Source organism: Cydia pomonella, chromosome 10 (genome assembly GCF_033807575.1).
Source record: "Cydia pomonella isolate Wapato2018A chromosome 10, ilCydPomo1, whole genome shotgun sequence".
NCBI lineage: Eukaryota > Metazoa > Arthropoda > Insecta > Lepidoptera > Tortricidae > Cydia > Cydia pomonella.
In genome coordinates this window covers 20,830,975-20,850,385 of record NC_084712.1, presented here as the reverse complement: position 1 = coordinate 20,850,385, position 19,411 = coordinate 20,830,975, and the positions used below count along the sequence as shown (strand labels likewise).

Below are 19,411 nucleotides of genomic sequence, written 5' to 3'. Positions count from 1 at the left end.
CCTTTTCCTGCTCCACATAAACGACCTGCTGAAACCAGGTACGTTCGGATATGCAGATGACACTACGGTTGTTGAAAGCTACATACCCAATTCACGAGCTAGTGGAGCCCAAATACAGTCACTCAGAGAGGCTATGGTCGAACGCATGAACGTGTCACTGAAGGCAGTGTCCGATTGGGGTGAAGCCAACTTGGTCTCGTTCAATGCTAGTAAGACCCAGGCGTGTCTTATCTCCGCTAAACGGAGTCCATTCCATCTGACTCCTACTTTCCGAAATGTATCCCTTCCGATAACGGACCATCTTGAGCTTCTCGGAATCTCGCTGACTTCGAAACTCAACTTCGGCCCGCACATCGAGTCGAAAGCACAGTTAGCAGCAAAAAAGCTGGGCATCCTCAACAAGGTGAGGCAGTATTTTACACCTAGGCAGCTGCTCGACCTTTACCAAGCACAAGTCCGGTCGTGTGTAGAATACTGTTCTCATCTGTGGGATGGTTCAGCCAAATACCAGCTTGAGGCGCTCGAGTCAGTCGAGAGGAGGGCCAAGAGAATTATTAATGACGACGATCTGACGAATGCTCGACTTCAAAGTCTGGAGCATCGTCGCAAGGTTGCCAGCCTAACGATCTTTTATAGGATACATTTCGGAGAGTGTGCTGAGGAATTGCACAACCTTATTCCTCCGTCCCCATTTCACCATCGGACTACCAGACAATCGGCACTTCGGCATCGCTTCATGGTAGGTATTCCACAAATACGCACGAAGCGTTTCGCTTCAACATTCCTTATGCGAACTGCCAAGGAGTGGAATGCCCTGCCCGAGTCTGTGTTTCCGTATGAGTACAATTTGAATCTCTTCAAGACTAGAGTAAATAGGTATCTCATAGGTAAGCGTGCTCCACCGTAGACCGCATCATCACTTACCATCAGGTGTGATCGTGGTCAAACGCCTGCCTATCCTCCATAAAAAAAAAAAAAAAAAAAAAGACTGCTTGACATAGGATTATGGAAGGTCGTGCGCTGCCCCTATCCAATGCATCCAACACAAGATTATTAGTGCACCTTGTTGGCGGATAATTTTCCGGTTTTTTCACCAGGATGTCTTGTTTTCTTCGGTGGAGCTGTCAGTAGCCACATATAAAACGACATAGTCGCATAACACGGTCCGTTTTCCGGTGAAGACAACGGACGTTTATAGTTGTTAGATTTTTAGCTGGCCCTCAACGGCTTATCATGTCTATTGTTAACTAAAACCTCGCGTGCCACTACCTGCAAAAAAAAGGGTCGTATAATTCTAAATGGCACCTGAGTCTATCGCTCAAAAAACCAGTGTAGATGTGCTCTCCGATAACGCGCCTTTGTTAAGCATATCGAGGACACATTTTAGGCTGGTTCGGTAGCGTTCGACTCGCCGGCGCTCAGTAATGGTATAGGGACCACACAAGGACTCACAAATTATTTTTCCATTTCATTTTGAATCTTATTTCAATTACCATAGGAGTTGTAATTAAATAACCGGTTAAAGTGACAGGGCCCTTTTTTTGCAGGTAGTGGCACGCGCCGTTTTAGTTAACAACAGACAATTGATAAGCCGTTGAGGGCCAGCTACAAATCTAACGACTAGACAAGCGGCCTTACGCTTCAAGTCTGGCTTCAGCTTAGCGTGCCGACGGGATGGGATGTGCAGATCTGGTTCTTGTTTGATCTGGGCTAAAAGTATGAGTCCCAAGTCCTAAGTTGTTGGAAAACTTAGTGTCATAGTCGAAAAAACGAACTGATCATTCGTAAGCCTTATTTCATTGGAATAAGGTATTCCATCGGTCATGTGTTGTTGTTGTTGCTTTTGTAAAACGAACTATGTGATCATTACCTTACGTTTCAAGTTGGTCTTCAGCTTAACGCGCTTGATTTGACCCAAAGACAGTTTAACCAAATGTAAACCTTAATGCATTGAAATAAAGTCTATCATCGGCCAGTAGTAGTAATAGTAGCAGTAATCACTTTATTGTACACAACACAGGTTTACATACGGGTTAGTTGTGTTGCTGTTAGACGAAAATGACCGTATAATCATTACTTAAGCTTCAAGTCGGGTTTCAGCTTAGCGCGCCGTCGGAATGGGGTGTGCAGATCTGTTTTTTTATACTACGTCGGTGACAAACAAGCATACGGCCGGCCTGATGGTAAGCAGTCTCCGTAGCCTATGTACACCTGCAACTCCAGAGTTACACTCGCGTTGCCGACCCTAACCCCCCACCCCTCCTTGAGCTCTGGCAACCTTACTCACCGGCAGGAACACAACACTTCTTCTTCTTGTTTGATTTGACCCAAAGACCGTCAACACAGTTTAAGAAATAAGGTCTATCATCGGCCAATAGTAGTAGTAACAATCATTTTATTGTACACAACACAGGTTAGTTGTGTTGTTGTTACACGAAAATGAACCGTATGATCAGTAGCTTAAGCTTCAAGTCCCGTTTCAGTTTAGCGCGCCGTCGGGATGGGGTGTGCAGATCTGGGTCTTGTTTGATTTGACCCAAAGACCATCACAACACAGTTTAACCAAATGTAAACCTTAACGCATTGAAATAAGGTCTATCATCGGCCAAGTAGTAGTAGTAGTATAATAATTACTTTATTGTACACAACACAGGTTTACATACAGGTTAGTTGTGTTGCTGTTAGACGAAAATGAACCGTATGATTATTACCTTAAGCTTCAAGTCTGGTTTTAGCTTAGCGCGGCGACGGGATGGGGTGTGCAGGTCGGGTTCTTGCTTGATCTGGCCTAAAGGAATGAGTCCCGGAGACGCTGATCCCAAGTCGTTGGATGACGACATGCTCATGCCTGTTACGACACAAGACACAGATTATTTTATTAGACATCAGGTGAGAACTAAAACTCACTAATAGCTAAAAAATAATTAAACAAATGTCAATCTTATTTAAATATAAAAAAGGTTCACTATAGCTATGAACTTGTGGTGGTAATTAGTGAGTTTTGGTTGTCAAATATTCAGGTAGGAGTAATTGAATGTAGAAAAGATGGAAAGTCTAAGAAAAAATCTTTATAAGCCTTACTAAGAAATAGATGGCGCTAAAGACGGTGCCGTACCGCGACATCTACGTTAGCAATTAAATCTGTAAAAAATTTCGCGGAAGACAATGGACATAAAACATGAAGTGAACTTTACTCAAAAATAAAATTAAAATTTTAAATTCATTTGCTTTTGCTTTACTACCCGTTCGCTTCAAGTTGGCCGTCGGCGACCGTTACACGTTAACGTCACAGGTACAATTAATAGTATTGTTGGCAAAAAAAAAATATAAATTGTGATCTATCAATTACTATCAGTCTAAATATGAATAGTATTTTCATCACACACACTCGGTACGAGACCCCGAGACAGGCCGAGAACGGGTGTGTAAAACATGCTACTCTCTTCTCGCCGCACCGTTACTCGTCTCATCTCGCACTTCACTCACTACTTTCAATCACTACTTTTTAAAGTAGACCGTTATTTTCAAACCGGTTTTTATGAGAACCATTCTTGTCCAATTAAACGGTTTAGAACAATAAATACCGGTTTCTTCCTATGTCGGTGTCTGTTTACGTAGCACACCACCAGGCCGACCGGCCGTTGCGTCGGTCGTCGAATAAACCGGTTCCAGTGTAATTAATAGCACACTCGTTGATGTACTTAACTGGTTTACTATAAACAATTTGCTTCTTAATGCTAAGAAAACCAAATGTATTAGATTTTCTTTGCCGATTGTTAAACCAGTCGACACTAAGATACTAGAATGCTTAGAGATGGTAGATAAAGCACTGTTTCTTGGTTTAACATTGGACAAAAATCTACAATGGAGTGCTCATATAAGAACGCTAGCAAACAAATTAAGTTCGGCCTCTTACACTGGTACAATTAATAGTATTGTTGACAAAAAAAAACAGTTTCGTACATTATTTTGTTATGCTTCACTTATTTAATAATTTATTTCTTAATTGTATTATATGTAAATAATAAAAGTACAGTTCGTGTCATCCACGATGACGCGCAAATTTGTCAAATCTAATCTTTAATATCATGACTTTACGAGTCAAGGCACGCGTCTACATGAATGATCGATCAGTAGCTGTAAAGTCCTTTTACCACAAGCCAAGTAGATAAGGCGTCAGGGGATGTTGCGGGAAGCGGGCCGGGAGGTAACGGCCAACTTGAAGCGAACGGGTTGTATTTAGATACAGACAAAATGTACTCACTGTCAGTATTGAATACGCCAGGCGTACTAACATTGCCAGCCAGCCTTTCCCTCTCCTGATTACGTTTGATACGTCTCAGTTGTTCCTGAAAAAATAATTTATATAGTACAAAAATCATCGACATAAGAAAGTCAAAATCCTAGTACCTATCAATTACTGATTATATCAAATCAGGTGACTACGTTTTTGCGCCGTTATTGTTCATAATATATTTAAAATTAGTATTATGATCATACATCGGGGTTTTTGGTGCGGGAATGTTTTACTGTAGCCAAAAAAACAGGTAAAAACTATAAAAAAAGATACTATTTTAATATTTCTAAGCGCATTTGGAGCTGTCTATTTTTAATTCATAGTTCGGTAATTATTTTACAATAAGCAAAGTTATAAATACACGAAAACATTCCCGCACCCAAAATCCCGATGTACAGTCGACGTCACCAACATCTTTACAAGCCAACATGCCAATAATATATTTACACGCCTCTATGACACTGACTTTAAGGTCGCGTTGACATATATTTGAAATGTTGGGTTGTAAAGATATCTGTGTACTCGCCTGTACGATTATGATGATGGTTGTATTACGTATTACGGACTATGTTGTCAAAAATTCACAAACCCTCCTCCTCTCCCCTCCTCTCCTCCTCCTTTTCCATCGCATTATTTTCTCCTGAGTTTTGTCCATAGTGACGAACTGTCGAATAAAAGCATCTTGGTGGACCGGATTTAGTGTAAGTTTCTATTACGGCGACCTGCATTACGAAATCGACGCAGGTATAGCTCTGACGTTACCTTTACGGCCTAAACAGTCAAACAAAGGCCTACCCGAATTTTCCTCTTTTCTGGATCTATTCTTTCTGATGATGAAAGCGTCGTCTTTCATGGACCGTATCTCGCTGGTGAAGGTAGGTAGGTTACTCCGACGGACTGTACAGTGAAAAGCCTACCTGAATTCTTCTCTTCTCTCGCTTCATCTCTTCCTTCTGAGTTTCGTCCATAGTAGCGAACTGTCGGATGAAAGCGTCATCTTTAGTGGACCGGATTTTCGTGTAAGCCTCTATTACTGCCGCCTTCCGTACAAACTCGACGCGGGTGTAGCGTTGCCCCGACGCGTTGCGGAACGTGCGGACTATGCGGAGGACTCGACCTGGGTAATTAATACTTTTTGTGTATGGAACATTTGCAAAATATTTATTTCTGAATTAATTTTCGTAAATACAAAAACGTGTGATAAGTATTTTTTAAATATATATATGTATAAACATATATAAATATTATAGGACATCATTACACAAATTGACTAAAGTCCCACAGTAAGCTCAATAAGGCTTGTGGGAACAACGATATATATAATATATAAATACTTAAATACATAGAAAATACCCATGACTCGGAAACAAATATCCGTGCTCATTACACGAATAAATACCCTTACCATGATTTGAACCCGGGACCATCGGCTTCATAGGCAGGGTCACTACCCACTAGGCCAGACCGTTGGTCAAGTATGTACCCAATGTTGCCCTTATCAGGATTTGAAACCAGGACCATCGGCTTCATAGGCAGGGTCACTACCCACTAGGCCAGACCGTTGGTCAAGTATGTACCCAATGTTGCCCTTATCAGGATTTGAACCCGGGACCATCGGCTTCATAGGCAGGGTCACTACCCACTAGGCCAGACCGTTGCTCAAGTATGTACCCAATGTTGCCCTTATCAGGATTTGAATCCAGGACCATCGGCTTCATAGGCAGGGTCACTACCCACTAGGCCAGACGGTTGGTCAAGTATGTACCCAATGTTGCCCTTATCAGGATTTGAACCCGGGACCATCGGCTTCATAGGCAGGGTCACTACCCACTAGGCCAGACGGTTGGTCAAGTATGTACCCAATGTTGCCCTTATCAGGATTTGAACCCGGGACCATCGGCTTCATAGGCAGGGTCACTACCCACTAGGCCAGACCGTTGGTCAAGTATGTACCCAATGTTGCCCTTATTAGGATTTGAACCCGGGACCATCGGCTTCATAGGCAGGGTCACTATATACCCACTAGGCCAGACCGTTGGTCAAGTATGTACCCAATGTTGCCCTTATCAGGATTTGAATCCAGGACCATCGGCTTCATAGGCAGGGTCACTACCCACTAGGCCAGACGGTTGGTCAAGTATGTACCCAATGTTGCCCTTATCAGGATTTGAACCCGGGACCATCGGCTTCATAGGCAGGGTCACTACCCACTAGGCCAGACCTTTGGTCAAGTATGTACCCAATGTTGCCCTTATCAGGATTTGAACCCGGGACCATCGGCTTCATAGGCAGGGTCACTACCCACTAGGCCAGACTGTTGGTCAAGTATGTACCCAATGTTGCCCTTATCAGGATTTGAATCCAGGACCATCGGCTTCATAGGCAGGGTCACTACCCACTAGGTCAGATAGGTCGTCAAAACTATACTCTGTATCTTTAGGTATTTAAATAAAAGTAAACAGATTCTACCCTCAAATGGCTCCAGTCGAGGGTAGATGAAAACATTACATTATCAAATATGTTAAAGTCAGGTCGCTCAGTGACAAATGCAGGCGGCTTTGTATTTGGTTGGTTAACCAATAAATGAAAATGTACAAATTGTTTACTTTTATTTAAATACCGAAAAATACAAAGTATAACGTTCACTACGACCGACGTCGACGTCGTTTGACGACCGATCTGGCCTAGTGGGTAGTGACCCTGCCTATGAAGCCGATGGTACCGGGTTCAAATCCTGGTACGGGCATTTATTCGTGTGATGAGCATGGATATTATATATTATATATATCGTTGTCTAAGTACCCTCAACACAAGCCTTATTGAGCTTACTGTGGGACTTAGTCGATGTGTGTAATAATGTCCTATAATATTTATTTATTTTATTTATTTACTAACAATGTTTTATTTGGCACACAAATTCTAAACAGTACCTTGACTGGAACTCTGCTGCTGATCTTGTTGATTGATCTGCGGTTTCTTGTCTTGACCGAGGATCATCTTCCTTAGCTCGGCTCTTTCAGCTTCCTCCCTTTCCATAGACAACTGCAACATATGAGCGAGATTAGTTTTGGCACAGATAATTTGAAATAGATGTGGTTTGTCAAAGAAAATTTTGTAACCACAGCAAATTGAAAAATTGTAACCACAGTAAAAAGATGGCAGTCATCTTTCGACACATGATCAATACTTTTAGAACGCCATTTGAATTTGATACTTATTATTTCACTGATATGTGTTATATTTGTTAAATATGAAAAAGTGGCGCCATCTTACCGGGCCATCGGCTAAAGGTTATGGCGCCATCGCTCGGAACGATGCCGCCATATTTTGGCCTTTGATATTTAACACATTTTCTTTGGTTTTGGTAAGTTGAGTTGCCCACGGAACACCATAGTTGGTGCAGTCCGGGGGGCAGGCACACCGAAAAGGAGATGACGATGAAGGCTCGCAAATATAACGTTTTCACCTCAGCAGCTCGAACAAGCCTACTTTCGTCACTCCAGGCTCACTCTAGGGAAAGACGAATACACGACTTTCCTCAATCCAGGGAGTGAGACAATGTACGACTTTCCTCACTCCAGGGAGTGACGAATATACGACTTTCCTCAATCCAGGGAGTGAGACAATGTACGCCTTTCCTCACTCCAGGGAATGACGAATATACAACTTTCCTCAATCCAGGGAGTGAGACAATGTACGACTTTCCTCACTCCAGGGAGTAAGACAAAGTAGCTTTATAATTTAGTTAAGGCCATGAATACAGGAATACAAACTTTATTTCATGTTAAATCTTTTAATCTTTTTAATGTTCTCACTACTGAGGTGAAAAGTTGTATGTGCCATACGAGAGCAAAGTTATTATTACATCTCGTGTTTTTGAGTCCCTCGCAAGAAAAACACACTTTCCTCTCTTGTTGCACAATAGTTATTTGTACAACAAGAGAGCAAAGTTTGATATTTCTTCGAGTGCTTGTTTTGAGTCCCGTGCAAGCGAAAGATTCTATAATAGATTCACGAGCGTAGCGAGTGAATCTAATTGAGAATCTTGAGCGTAGTAAGGGACTCAAAATCGCACGAGATGTAAATAACTTTGATCTCGTGTAGTACACAAAAATTTTCACGTCAGTCAGCCATCAAAAAATACAACCTGAAAAAATGTAATCCAGACAAACGGATCACTATTTCACTCATGTTTTCTGAAGGTATTCTAACAATTAACTTTAATTACCGCAATAAAACAAAACGAATGAAATTTCAAAAAAATAATACGAAAATAATGAATTAACGAACATCAATTGACAGTTCAATCGACAACTTTTTTTTGTAAAAAAAACTTTGTAAGTTACGGTCCGAATTGCGGATACTACTATTTGTCAACTATAGTAGAGATCGTTAAAAGTAGTTAAGTAGAATTATTTACTGCGTAACAATTGCGTAAATTTGTGTAAGTTTATTGTTTTGATTGTATAATAAAATATGGTGTTTTTATCAAATTGTAAACTTTTATTTCATTAAATAATTATTACGAATGAAGACTCGTAGGGTGTTTTGGAACGATGCGGTCTGACTTATTTCGGGGGTCTATTATAAACCGTCAATATATCGTTGAATTACGTATGCACTTTTTTGTCTCTTTCTTTTTGCTAATGACTTGAAAGGGACAAAGACAATAGAATCCAAATATTTCGAACTTGTATTAGGCCCCGCACGTTGAAATGACATTCGAATCTAAAGGTCACTTGAATGTTATTTTGTCTCACTCAGTGAGCAAAATGCGATTTTGCTCACTGTTTTTAAGCAGCAATAAAAAAAGTGACCAACCTGTTCCGTAGTTTTCTTATTAGCCAGCATGTTTTCGAGATTCTTGCCCATCTCTTCCATGTCCGACTCTTCGCTGACAGAACTTTCGGCCTCGTCCGTACTAAGCACCTCGGCACTCGCCAGTACCCGGTTTTGCAGCTCGAATATACGCTGGCATTCTTCTTTGTATCTGTAATAGGTACATTTCAAAAACAGCTGTATAGGCTTGGTGATATTTTTATATCAGTCGCAGCAACCACGGCCCAAGGTTTGCCAAAGGGCAATGGAGCGGAGTATGGGTGTCCGAAGATCTGACAGGGCGAGGAACACAGAGCTACGCTCGAAAACCCGTGTCGTCGATGTTGAGATCAAGCCCGCCAGGCTAAAGTGGGACTGGGCTGGACATGTCTGCCGGATGAGTGATAACAGATGGGCCAAAATAGCCACTAGCTGGTCCCCAGAGTAGTCGTGGCAGAGGCAGACCGAGGAAAAGATGGCGGGATGACTTGGATGCGTTTCAGCGGGATTGGCGAGATCTTGCTCAGCACAGGGAGGATTGGAAAGCGTAGTAGCGAAAGTAAGAGAGGTATGGGCATTGTGGAAGAGAGGTATGGGCATTGTGAATGTCATCTCGCTTTGTGTGGTAGGGCACAGCGCAGCAGATGTCATTCCAGATCTAGAGCAGAGCCCAACTGGGGACCAACCTTACAGAAAACCGCAGCCAAATAACACTAGACCCTACTAATAGTGTTGTGTTCCTGTCGGTGAGTAAGGTTGCCAGAGCTCTCGTTGAGGCGGGAGGGGGTTAGGGTCGGCAACGCGCATGTAATTCCTCTGGAATTGCAGGCGTACGTAGGCTACGGATACTGCTTACCATCAGGCGGGCCGTAAGCTTGTTTGCCACCGACGTAGTAAAAAAAAAGCGAGAAGGGAATCCTTTGCTCAGCAGTGGGACACAAATAAGCTAATAAAAAAAAGTATCAGTCGATCAGGTTTTTTTTTAGCATCAAATCAAATGTCTATATGGAACGCATTGCATGAAAGAAATACAAAACTCAGAAATGATAGTCAAAGTCCGACAGCGTACTTTACTAAAACGCTCCTAACAAAACGATAAGTGAACGTGACGTCACGGTGCAACTGAGAATCCATCTATTGCAATTTTGTTGGTGAAATATTGCGTTAATGGATATAGTTGCTATACAATATTATAATATAAAATGTAAGGAACCGAATGATATCATTACTCGAAGTTAAACTGTCGTGAGACATACTAACATTAAAATAAATCTACGGATTCCACTCACGTGGTTTTAGTCACTCGCGCGACATGTTTCGGAGTGCGAGCAGCGTTCACGAATACACGAATATACGAATATAATCATAATCATAATCATTTATTTTGTAAAGCTAATTTACAAGTCACTAATAATAAAAAAATGTTAATACTTTCAATAGAGAGTAATCAAAGTAAATAGCACAATTATTAATTGGTCATTATGAACTCTTCATAATTGTAGAACGGGCGCTCAATAAGCCAACTTCTTAGGCGATGTTTAAAGCTGCTTACGCTTGGGGCCCCAGTTATATTTTTTGGTAGATGGTTATATACTGTGGGGCCCGTCACATGAGTCAGTTTCGAGGACTTGGCAAGCTTGCGGTTGGTATACACGACTATACGAATATATAGTACGCGAATCACGGCCGTCGTGAACGCTGTTCGCACTGTTAGTGCTTGAGAAAGGAGACCTAGGCTCTCCGAAGTTTTCGCTGTTGGCGTATCTATGAACTTAATATATTAACCTCTCGTTTCTCGTCGGTGCGATATCGAATCAGCAAACAAAATTGACAAATAGTAATCTGTCAAATTTGAACCCCTGGGACACGTTATTTGTGTGGAAATTTGACCTGTGGACTATCACCAAGATTACAGAAAAGTCAACAAACCTTAGCAATTTAATGCATCAACTTTTTTTATAAAAAAAGTACCTTCTGTATGTTATTTTAAAATCTTTTTTTAAATTCCATTTTAATTTAAAATTTATTTTTTTATTTAATGCATGTTAGTTATAAGATGTAATGTTTTGAAAAGATGTGTCCCGCCGAGTTTCTTGCTTGTCCCATATTAGGATACTCTCCTACAATTTAGGAGGGATTTGAATCTTCTCGGGTCAGAGGTGTAGGGTTAGAGCCGGCGTAGCTTTATTTGACTTTCATGAGCACATTATAATATACCTAAAATATACTATATTTTATCTTTCTCTTTGTTAAATTTTGTTTCTTTCTAACAAACACAAATGTTTAAATATTATGTAAGGCTTGTTATATTAGACACACGTATATTAATAACGCCTTACCACCTTACCTCTCTTGATGTTCGGCGATGGAGAAGCGATTTCCTCTGGAGAATTTGGTCATGCCTTCCTCACCCGCTTTTGCCTTCTCGGTCGACAGCGTTCTGACGACGTCTATGACCTCCCACCGAGACAGTTTCTTGATCTATCAAAAAGGATAAACTTAAGATTTTCATAAAATATTATTATATGTACTTAATCTTTTTACTATAATTTTATGCGTATATAATAATATTGTTTCATCGGGTAGTGAATATCAGTAACAGAGCATTAGAATGCTAATGCCCACGGCTTCAAGCAGTAACATTTCGTTTGGGTTTGCTTCGTCTAGTATACTCTGTATGCTACTGGAAGCTATCGGAACCCTTTTCTTTTTGCTGTAATGCACACAGTGTGCACCAAAATTGATTGTTCTTGTAAGTTTTCTTGGTAATAAAAAGAAAACTTTTTTCTCCGTTTGTAATGTATTCGTAAAATGTGATATTTAGCATCCAAATAAATATATATATACATATATATATCTAGCTGGTCCAACCAGTTGACATTTATAGCACTATATAGTCTAATTTTTAAACAAACCTCCTCTTCAGGAACGCCAAATTTCCTCTAAAACGTCTTAGCATTATTCAAAATAAGCCTGCTCAAATCAGCATCAGTCCCAGTGACAGTCTTCTTCGGTTGCGATTCGTCCGTATGCTGCTGAGTCAGCTTATTGAGAATCCCTCGCACCCGGTCCGGTATCATGATTTATAGTACTATATACCTAGTTGGTTACTAAGTTCTGTTACTCGATTTGCAACCTCTTTATTTCCGTTAAAACAAATGCTACCGAAAAAATAAAAAATGACATAATGTAGTGGATTTGTGAGATATAATTATATACCACACATGACGTAAGCGTCATGTGTGGTATATCTTGTGTGGTTGATCTCGTCGTATCTATAATGAATTGGGGCCTAAAAGAGAATCGTATCGCAGTAATTGCGTTGCACAAATGTAGGCACCCGCCAAACATGATTTTGAAGTTGCTTGAAAACCTAAAAATCAACAAACAATTTGTTTATCGCACAATTAATAGATACAATAGTACTCAGAGCTTCGATGACCGCAAGAGGTCTGGAAGACCACGCGCCGTTCGGACCCCAGCTCTAATAAAGGCAGTGAAGGCGAGAATTGCAAGAAACCCCGTCCAGAAGCAAAAGTTGTTAGCAATACAGATGTCTGTGAAGAGAAGCTCCCTAAAAAAGTTATCAATGAAGGCCTTGGACTACACGCTTACCGCAGACAAAAGGTCATTTGCTTAATGGACGATTAAAGACTATGAGGCTAGAGAGCAGTCGCGTGCTATTGAAGCGGTACCCACAAAATGGCCACCGAAAAATACTATTTACAGATGAAAAAAAAATTCCATGGAAGAATGTTGTAACCGCCAGAATGACAGAGTGTATGCAAAAAACAGTCAAGAGGCGATTGCGGCTGTTCCGAGAGTGCAACGAGGCCATCATCCCTCTTATGTAATGATTTGGCTGGGTGTGTCATACTCAGGGCTAACACAGGTTCATTTCTGTGAAAAAAGTGTGAAAACTGGGGCCAAAGTTTACCAGGAAACCGTTCTCGAACCAATAGTGAAGCCCGTAAGCCACACCCTATTTCAAAACCAGCCATGGGTCGTTCAACAGAACTCAGCTCCTGCACATAAGGCAAAAACAACTCAAGCCTGGTTTCGATGGAACAAATTTGACTTTATTGCCCACAAAGACTGGCCGTCCTCCAGCCCGGACCTTAACCCCCTGGATTATGCCATATGGCAGGTTATTGAGGAGAAAGCCTGTGCAAAACTCCACACAAATCTTGATTCCCTCAAGCGGGCCATAGTTAAGACAGTGACGGAATTAGACATGACAATCGTGCGGATGACTGGCCTCGTCGTTTGAGGGCTTGTGTCAAGGCCAGAGGAGGCCATTTTGAATGAAGATTATTGCACTAACAGAATTTAGTAACCAACTAGGTACCCTAATAAGTTATTTCAATAAACCTCCTCCCTCTTAATCTTCAAGCAACTCAAACTCAAATCAGCATCAGTTCCAGTGACAGTCCTCTTCGGCTGCGCTTCGTCGGTGGGCTGTTGAGTGGGTCCGAGACCCGGTCCGATCGGTTGTCATTTATTGCACTATATAGTCTAATTTTCAACAAACCTTTCGTTAGGAACGCCAAACTACCTTAACAACGCTTTTGCAGTGTTCCAGCTGAGCTTTCTCAAATCAGCATCAGGTCCAGTAACAATCCTCTTCGGCTGTGCTTCGTCCGTAGGCTGCTGAGTCCACTTACTAGCACGCGCACGTAAAAGCAATCGCACCCGGTCCGATTAGTCGACATTTATAGCACCTATATACCTTAATAAGTTGTTTCAACAAACCTCTTCCTCGGGAACTCCAAATTTTCTCAACAGCGCCTTAGCATTGTTCAAGCTAAGCCTCCTCAAATCCATACCAGTCCCCGTAACATTTCTCTTCGGGTAAGCTTCGTTCGTAGGCTACTGAGTCAACTTACTAACACGCGCACGTAGAAGTACCTGGTCCGTTCAGTTGACATTTACTGCACTATATATCCAAATTTTGAACAAACCTCTTCAGGAACTCCAAATTTCCTCAACAGCGCCTTAGCATTGTTCAAGCTAAGCCTCCCCAAATCAGCATCAGTTCCAGTGACAGTCCGCTTGGGCTGCGTCTCGTCGGTGGGTTGCTGAGTGGCCTTACTACGTACGCACACGTAAAAGCCGTCGCACCCGATCCGATCAGTCGATATCTATAGCACCTATATACCTTAATAAGTTGTTCCAACAAACCTCTTCCTCGGGAACTCCAAATTTCCTCAAGAGCGCCTTAGCATTGTTCAAGCTGAGCCTCCTCAGGTCGGCGTCCGTGCCCGTGACGGTCCGCTTGGGCTGCGCCTCGTCGGCGGGCTGCTGCGTGGGCTTGTTGGGCACGCGCACGTAGGAGAAGCCCTCGCCGCAGCCCGTGGGGTCGGCGGGGCCCGTGAGCTGCAGCAGGCACTTGCCGCGCATGGCCTGGATGTAGGCGCGCGTCGTGTTCCACGGGGCCACTTTCACCTGACACACACGTCCCCCTTATTCATAAACGTGTACTAAACTTACGATGCCGTTGATCATCGTTTGTCCCTTTCCATCGTACCGATACGTCGGAAAGGGACAAACGATGATCAGCGGCATCGTAACTTCAGTACACGTTTATGAATAAGGGGGTAAGTCAATAAGGGATCTTGTGTATTATTTGCAACCGGCAAATATTTAGTATGGGCAAAGAGAATTTGAAATATACGTGTATTGTCAAAGAAAAAATTGTAGCCACGTTTTACGCCATTTGACTTTGATCCTTATTCTTTCACTGATATGTGCTAAATTTGTTAAATATCAAAAAGTGGCGCCATCTTGCCGGGAACAACCTAAAGGTTATGGCGCCATCGCTCGAAACGATGTCGCCATGCCTTTGACCTTTGATCTATTAGACGGCGCCACTTATATTTAACCTTTTGACCGCCAAAGACGTCATATGACGCGCGCGGCGACAGCCCAATATCAACCTTCATGCATACCGACAAGGTTCACGATTCCATGCCGCGTACGATAGGCGTGGCGTTCAAAAGGTTAACAAATTTGACACATATCATTAAAGAATAAGGATCAAAGCAACCTTACTCACCGGCAGGAACACAACACTATGAGTAGGGTCAAGTGTTATTTGGCTGCGGTTTTCTGTAAGGTGGAGGTACTTCCCCAGTTGGGCTCTGCTCTAGATCTGGAATGACATCCGCTGTGCTATGCCCTACCATACAAAGCGAGATGACATTCACAATACCCATACCTCCTACCACCATATCCATGCCTATTATCGCTGTTACCTTAACGTTCTAGATATTTTTAACATTGTATAAAAAGATAGCTACCGCGAAATACACAACACGTTCGAAATCTTCTTTGATACACCCATTGGTAGTTTCTTATTTTTTGCCACTGTATTCTACAGATTACGTTTTTATTTTTAAATACTTAATATATGCAATAAATAAATTAAGGTTGGATTTGTAATTGATTTGCATTCTTTAAATTTCCCGGTAAATCACATCAAGTAGAATTTACATCTTTTAATTATTAATCTATGACTGATTTATCGATAACATATTTGTCGATGTTTCATTTTCTCAAGCACTCGTTTTTGCCACAAAAACTTCTATGTCTGATGATTATGTTGCAAAAAGCGGATTCAATGCTGTTTTCAAACGCAACCGAGAAAGCACTGAGGTGATATGATATCTTCTGACACATTAGCGTTAGAAAAAGATGTAATGGATACCTCGTCGTCCATCTTAAGCTGCAGCTCCTCATCATCATCCTCCTGCGGTGTGAAGATGAACTTCTCTCCGTAGCCCGCGTCTTTTAACCGCTGTTCGGCCGACGCCATGCTGAAATACGCGCAGCATTGCTCGGGGGACACCATTGCCCGGATCTCCTCTTCGGACGGCAAACGGAATTCTGGTTTTATCACCCACCTGGGGATATTTATATGTATATACGTATAGAAAAGTGAGAAAGTGAAAAATTGCAAAATTCTTGGAGGATTTAACAACTGGAGTCGCCTTTAAGAGTTTACCCCTCTGATCTGAAACATGTGACGTAAAAATTGGGAGACTGTTTTTACAAACGGCGAAAAAAAAAACACTAAAAAGCGATCTCTTCCAGACAACCTTTGGGTAGCAGGAAACAATATCTTACAACAAAGACCGGGTAGTGCCAATATGAGATTACGTAGATATTAGAACAGTATCACACACACACACACACACAGTATCAGTATCACGTAGGTATAAGTAGTATGTATGTATGTACAAAATAAAAATGTCAGTACTCACCAGTTAGAATCCAATCCAGTTCGCTTAAAATCGGCACAAAGCTTCAGACGTTTTCTAATTGAGCTTTCAGAGTGAGATGGAAAAGCTCTCTTAATATCGTCCATTTTGATACGGCGTGGGTTGTCACGCGATTTCCAGAACAGACGATAGATGTAAACCTAAAAACCAATGTTTCATTCTGTTATATATGTAATATGGGGTAGATTTAAGTTAAAATGCGCCGACTAGAGGGTGGTTTAACATTTTGTATGGCAGTTCCTAAATACACTCGATTGAGCTAGCTCGGTATTTCATTGCTGCTCCTGGCCAGACTTTAAGGACCTTTCTAGTATCCCTAGTTACATACACAATACATACATATGTAATATTAGAAATATAATTGAACTGAAGCTCTGGTGACTCTACTGAATAATTTTACGGTTTAAATCGCATAGTTCTGTCACTACGCGCGACATTATTCGGATGCTATGGTTTCATTTCCAAGTGCCGAGACTCATTTGCTTTGACGACGCCCATCGAAGACAAGGAAATATGCTAGTGAAATCGAATTATCATTGCGGACCGGACTTGTTTTTATATATTTTTCTCCAAAAAGCTCGGAAATGTTCACCTTATTGCAGCAAAAATAGTAAAGTTATTTTTGGTCAAACTCAACATTAAAAAAAAATTCAAACCACCACTGACGTGGTCTCCCCACATCGACTATGCGTGTGACAGGCTGTCCTCGGCGTGCTATGCCCTCTCGAGACTGGCACCAACGTTAACGAGTGAAAACTTAAAGAAAGCCTATTTTGGCTATTTTCACTCCCTATTAATACAGGGTGTCGATCTCTGGGCGACGTCCGCTGGCCGGGACAGACTGTTCAAATTACAAAAAAGAGCCTTACGCATTATTGACCGAAAGCCAACCGATCACCCGGCTCAGGAGCTATTTAGAAAACATCGAATCCTAACTTTGCCCTGTGTCTTTATCCTATCAGCCTGCAAATATGTTCGGTGTAACCTACAAAATTATAAAACTTACGGTGAAAGAAATAAAAGGCCGTCACGCAGACAACACCTTCTAGTACCACCTCGACGAAGACTAGCGAAGGCCCGCGCGATGCTCGACGTTGTCGGACCTAACCTGTATAACTGTATACCTACAAACATCACAAATTCGCCTAGTGATGCTATTTTTACGAATAAACTTAAAAACATACTTAATGAGTTAGCATGCTACAACATAAACGAGTTTCTGCATAGGGATCGTTGCACTCACCGATAGAAAAGATCAGTTACCTACCAATGTACCTATTGTACCTGTTGTGTGTTCTTAAAATATGTTTAAATTTTTTTTAGTTATAAGACAATTGACATGTAAACTGTATTGTATGTTTATAAATAAAAAACTAAACTAAAAACTAATTATTGCCTATGAAGCAAATGGTCCTGGGTTCGAATCTCGGTAAGGGCATGCTTGTATTTGTGTGATGAGCACAGGTATTTGTTCCCGAGTGATGGATGTTTTCTACGTATTTAAGTATTTGTATGTTATATATATCGTCTGCGTACCCACAATACAAGCCTTCTTGAGCTTACCGTGGGACTTATTTTAGTTATAAATAACTAAAATAAACTTATTTATTGTCTTATTTTAGCGGACGGTAAGTTCATTACTGTTTTGTTATTTAACTTTTTAAAAACATATATCCACTAAGAAAAATGCAAACAGCCAATTATTATAGCCGCGGGCCGCGTGTACACGACCCGGTCAGCATCATTTCAAGCTATAGGAATCAAAACTCATCCACGAATTGTCCTTTCCCAGCCTCTGCAATAATGTACTAAATTTTTAAACAGCGTTTAAAAGCAATAATATGATTCAGCAAAGAGTTATAGATAGTTCAAAATATTCAAGGTCTAAGAAAAACATGTATGAATAATCTGCATACCTGTAGAAAATCTCTTACGAAGTTATTGGCCCTTTTCGAGTTGGGGCCCGGGACTTCGTACAGAGGGCACTCCTGGCCTGCGACGTATATGGCGTCGATTTCACGGATGTAGTAAGCTTGTCTGCAAAAAATACCCCCTTAACTCTAAAAATTGCCTCTGTCAGATTTCTTCTCTTTCTAACAAACACAAATGGACAAGGATAATCGAATCCATCGAAAATAGAACATGTTGGGACATCCATTACGACATGATGAATTTATCAAGACTACCATAGAAAGGATAGTCGAAGGAATCAGGAACAGGGAAGCCAAGAAGGGCATACATGGCTAAAATGAACGAGAAAGCGATCGTGGCACCGTATCAGAATGTTAACATTTAACAGAAAAGGATATAATACATTGTGCAACGAGGGAGGTAAGATACATATTGCAAACGAGGGGGTTCTCAAGTTTGCAATATTCTTACCGCCGGAGTTACACACAATGTTTTTCATCACACTTGCTAAGAAAAAAATAAATTTTAAGCGATAATTTCGCGCACTTCACACATTCGTCCGCCATTCTGTCAATGTTGGACAGGTTAGGCATCAAGGCACAGACCCATCTGGCGTTCAGCCATGATTGAAAATTGTGTAAAACTATTTTAAACCGCTATTAAATTAATAAAATTAAACATTTTTAAACGTACACGCATATATTTCTTGGCATTTAACAAGTATTTTACTTATAACCTATTTGGTTTGTCTGAATTATTAACATAAAAAGGGAGTTGTAGCTTTTTTCACAATCCATAACTCCCGCGGTAACAATATAGGCCATTGTCCATCAGTACACCTGCATGAAATAAGACCCTTTTCGAGCAAGTGTGATGAAAAGGAAATAAACACACGGATTGCTTACCGATAAGAGTGCAGCTCTTAAGTTTTTTTTTTTTTTTTTTTTTTTTTTTTTTTTTTTTTTTTTTTTTTTTTTTTTTTTTTTTTTTTTCTTATTGTCCTCCAACGGAATCGGAGCCTATTTTCACAGTTCTCATTCATGCCAGTTCTCTCTAATTTGCTTCTCGCACTTTCTTTCTGCATACTTGGTCTTTCTTTCATACA

General features: G+C 41.1%; 1 protein-coding gene across 1 annotated transcript in view; it reads right to left on the bottom strand.

Annotated features, from left to right (window-relative positions):
• Positions 1–19,411, bottom strand: part of LOC133522381 (transcription initiation factor TFIID subunit 1) — a 71,353-nt gene that overhangs the window by 28,192 nt on the left and 23,750 nt on the right. Inside the window, exons 16-25 of the mRNA XM_061857703.1 lie at positions 18,312–18,432; positions 16,378–16,535; positions 15,822–16,017; positions 14,297–14,560; positions 11,463–11,596; positions 9,119–9,287; positions 7,228–7,339; positions 5,215–5,414; positions 4,265–4,349; positions 2,712–2,848 (exon numbers count right to left, since the gene is read on the bottom strand). Of these exons, the coding sequence (XP_061713687.1) occupies positions 2,712–2,848; positions 4,265–4,349; positions 5,215–5,414; positions 7,228–7,339; positions 9,119–9,287; positions 11,463–11,596; positions 14,297–14,560; positions 15,822–16,017; positions 16,378–16,535; positions 18,312–18,432 (1,576 nt within the window). The remainder of the gene's footprint in view (positions 1–2,711; positions 2,849–4,264; positions 4,350–5,214; positions 5,415–7,227; positions 7,340–9,118; positions 9,288–11,462; positions 11,597–14,296; positions 14,561–15,821; positions 16,018–16,377; positions 16,536–18,311; positions 18,433–19,411) is intronic.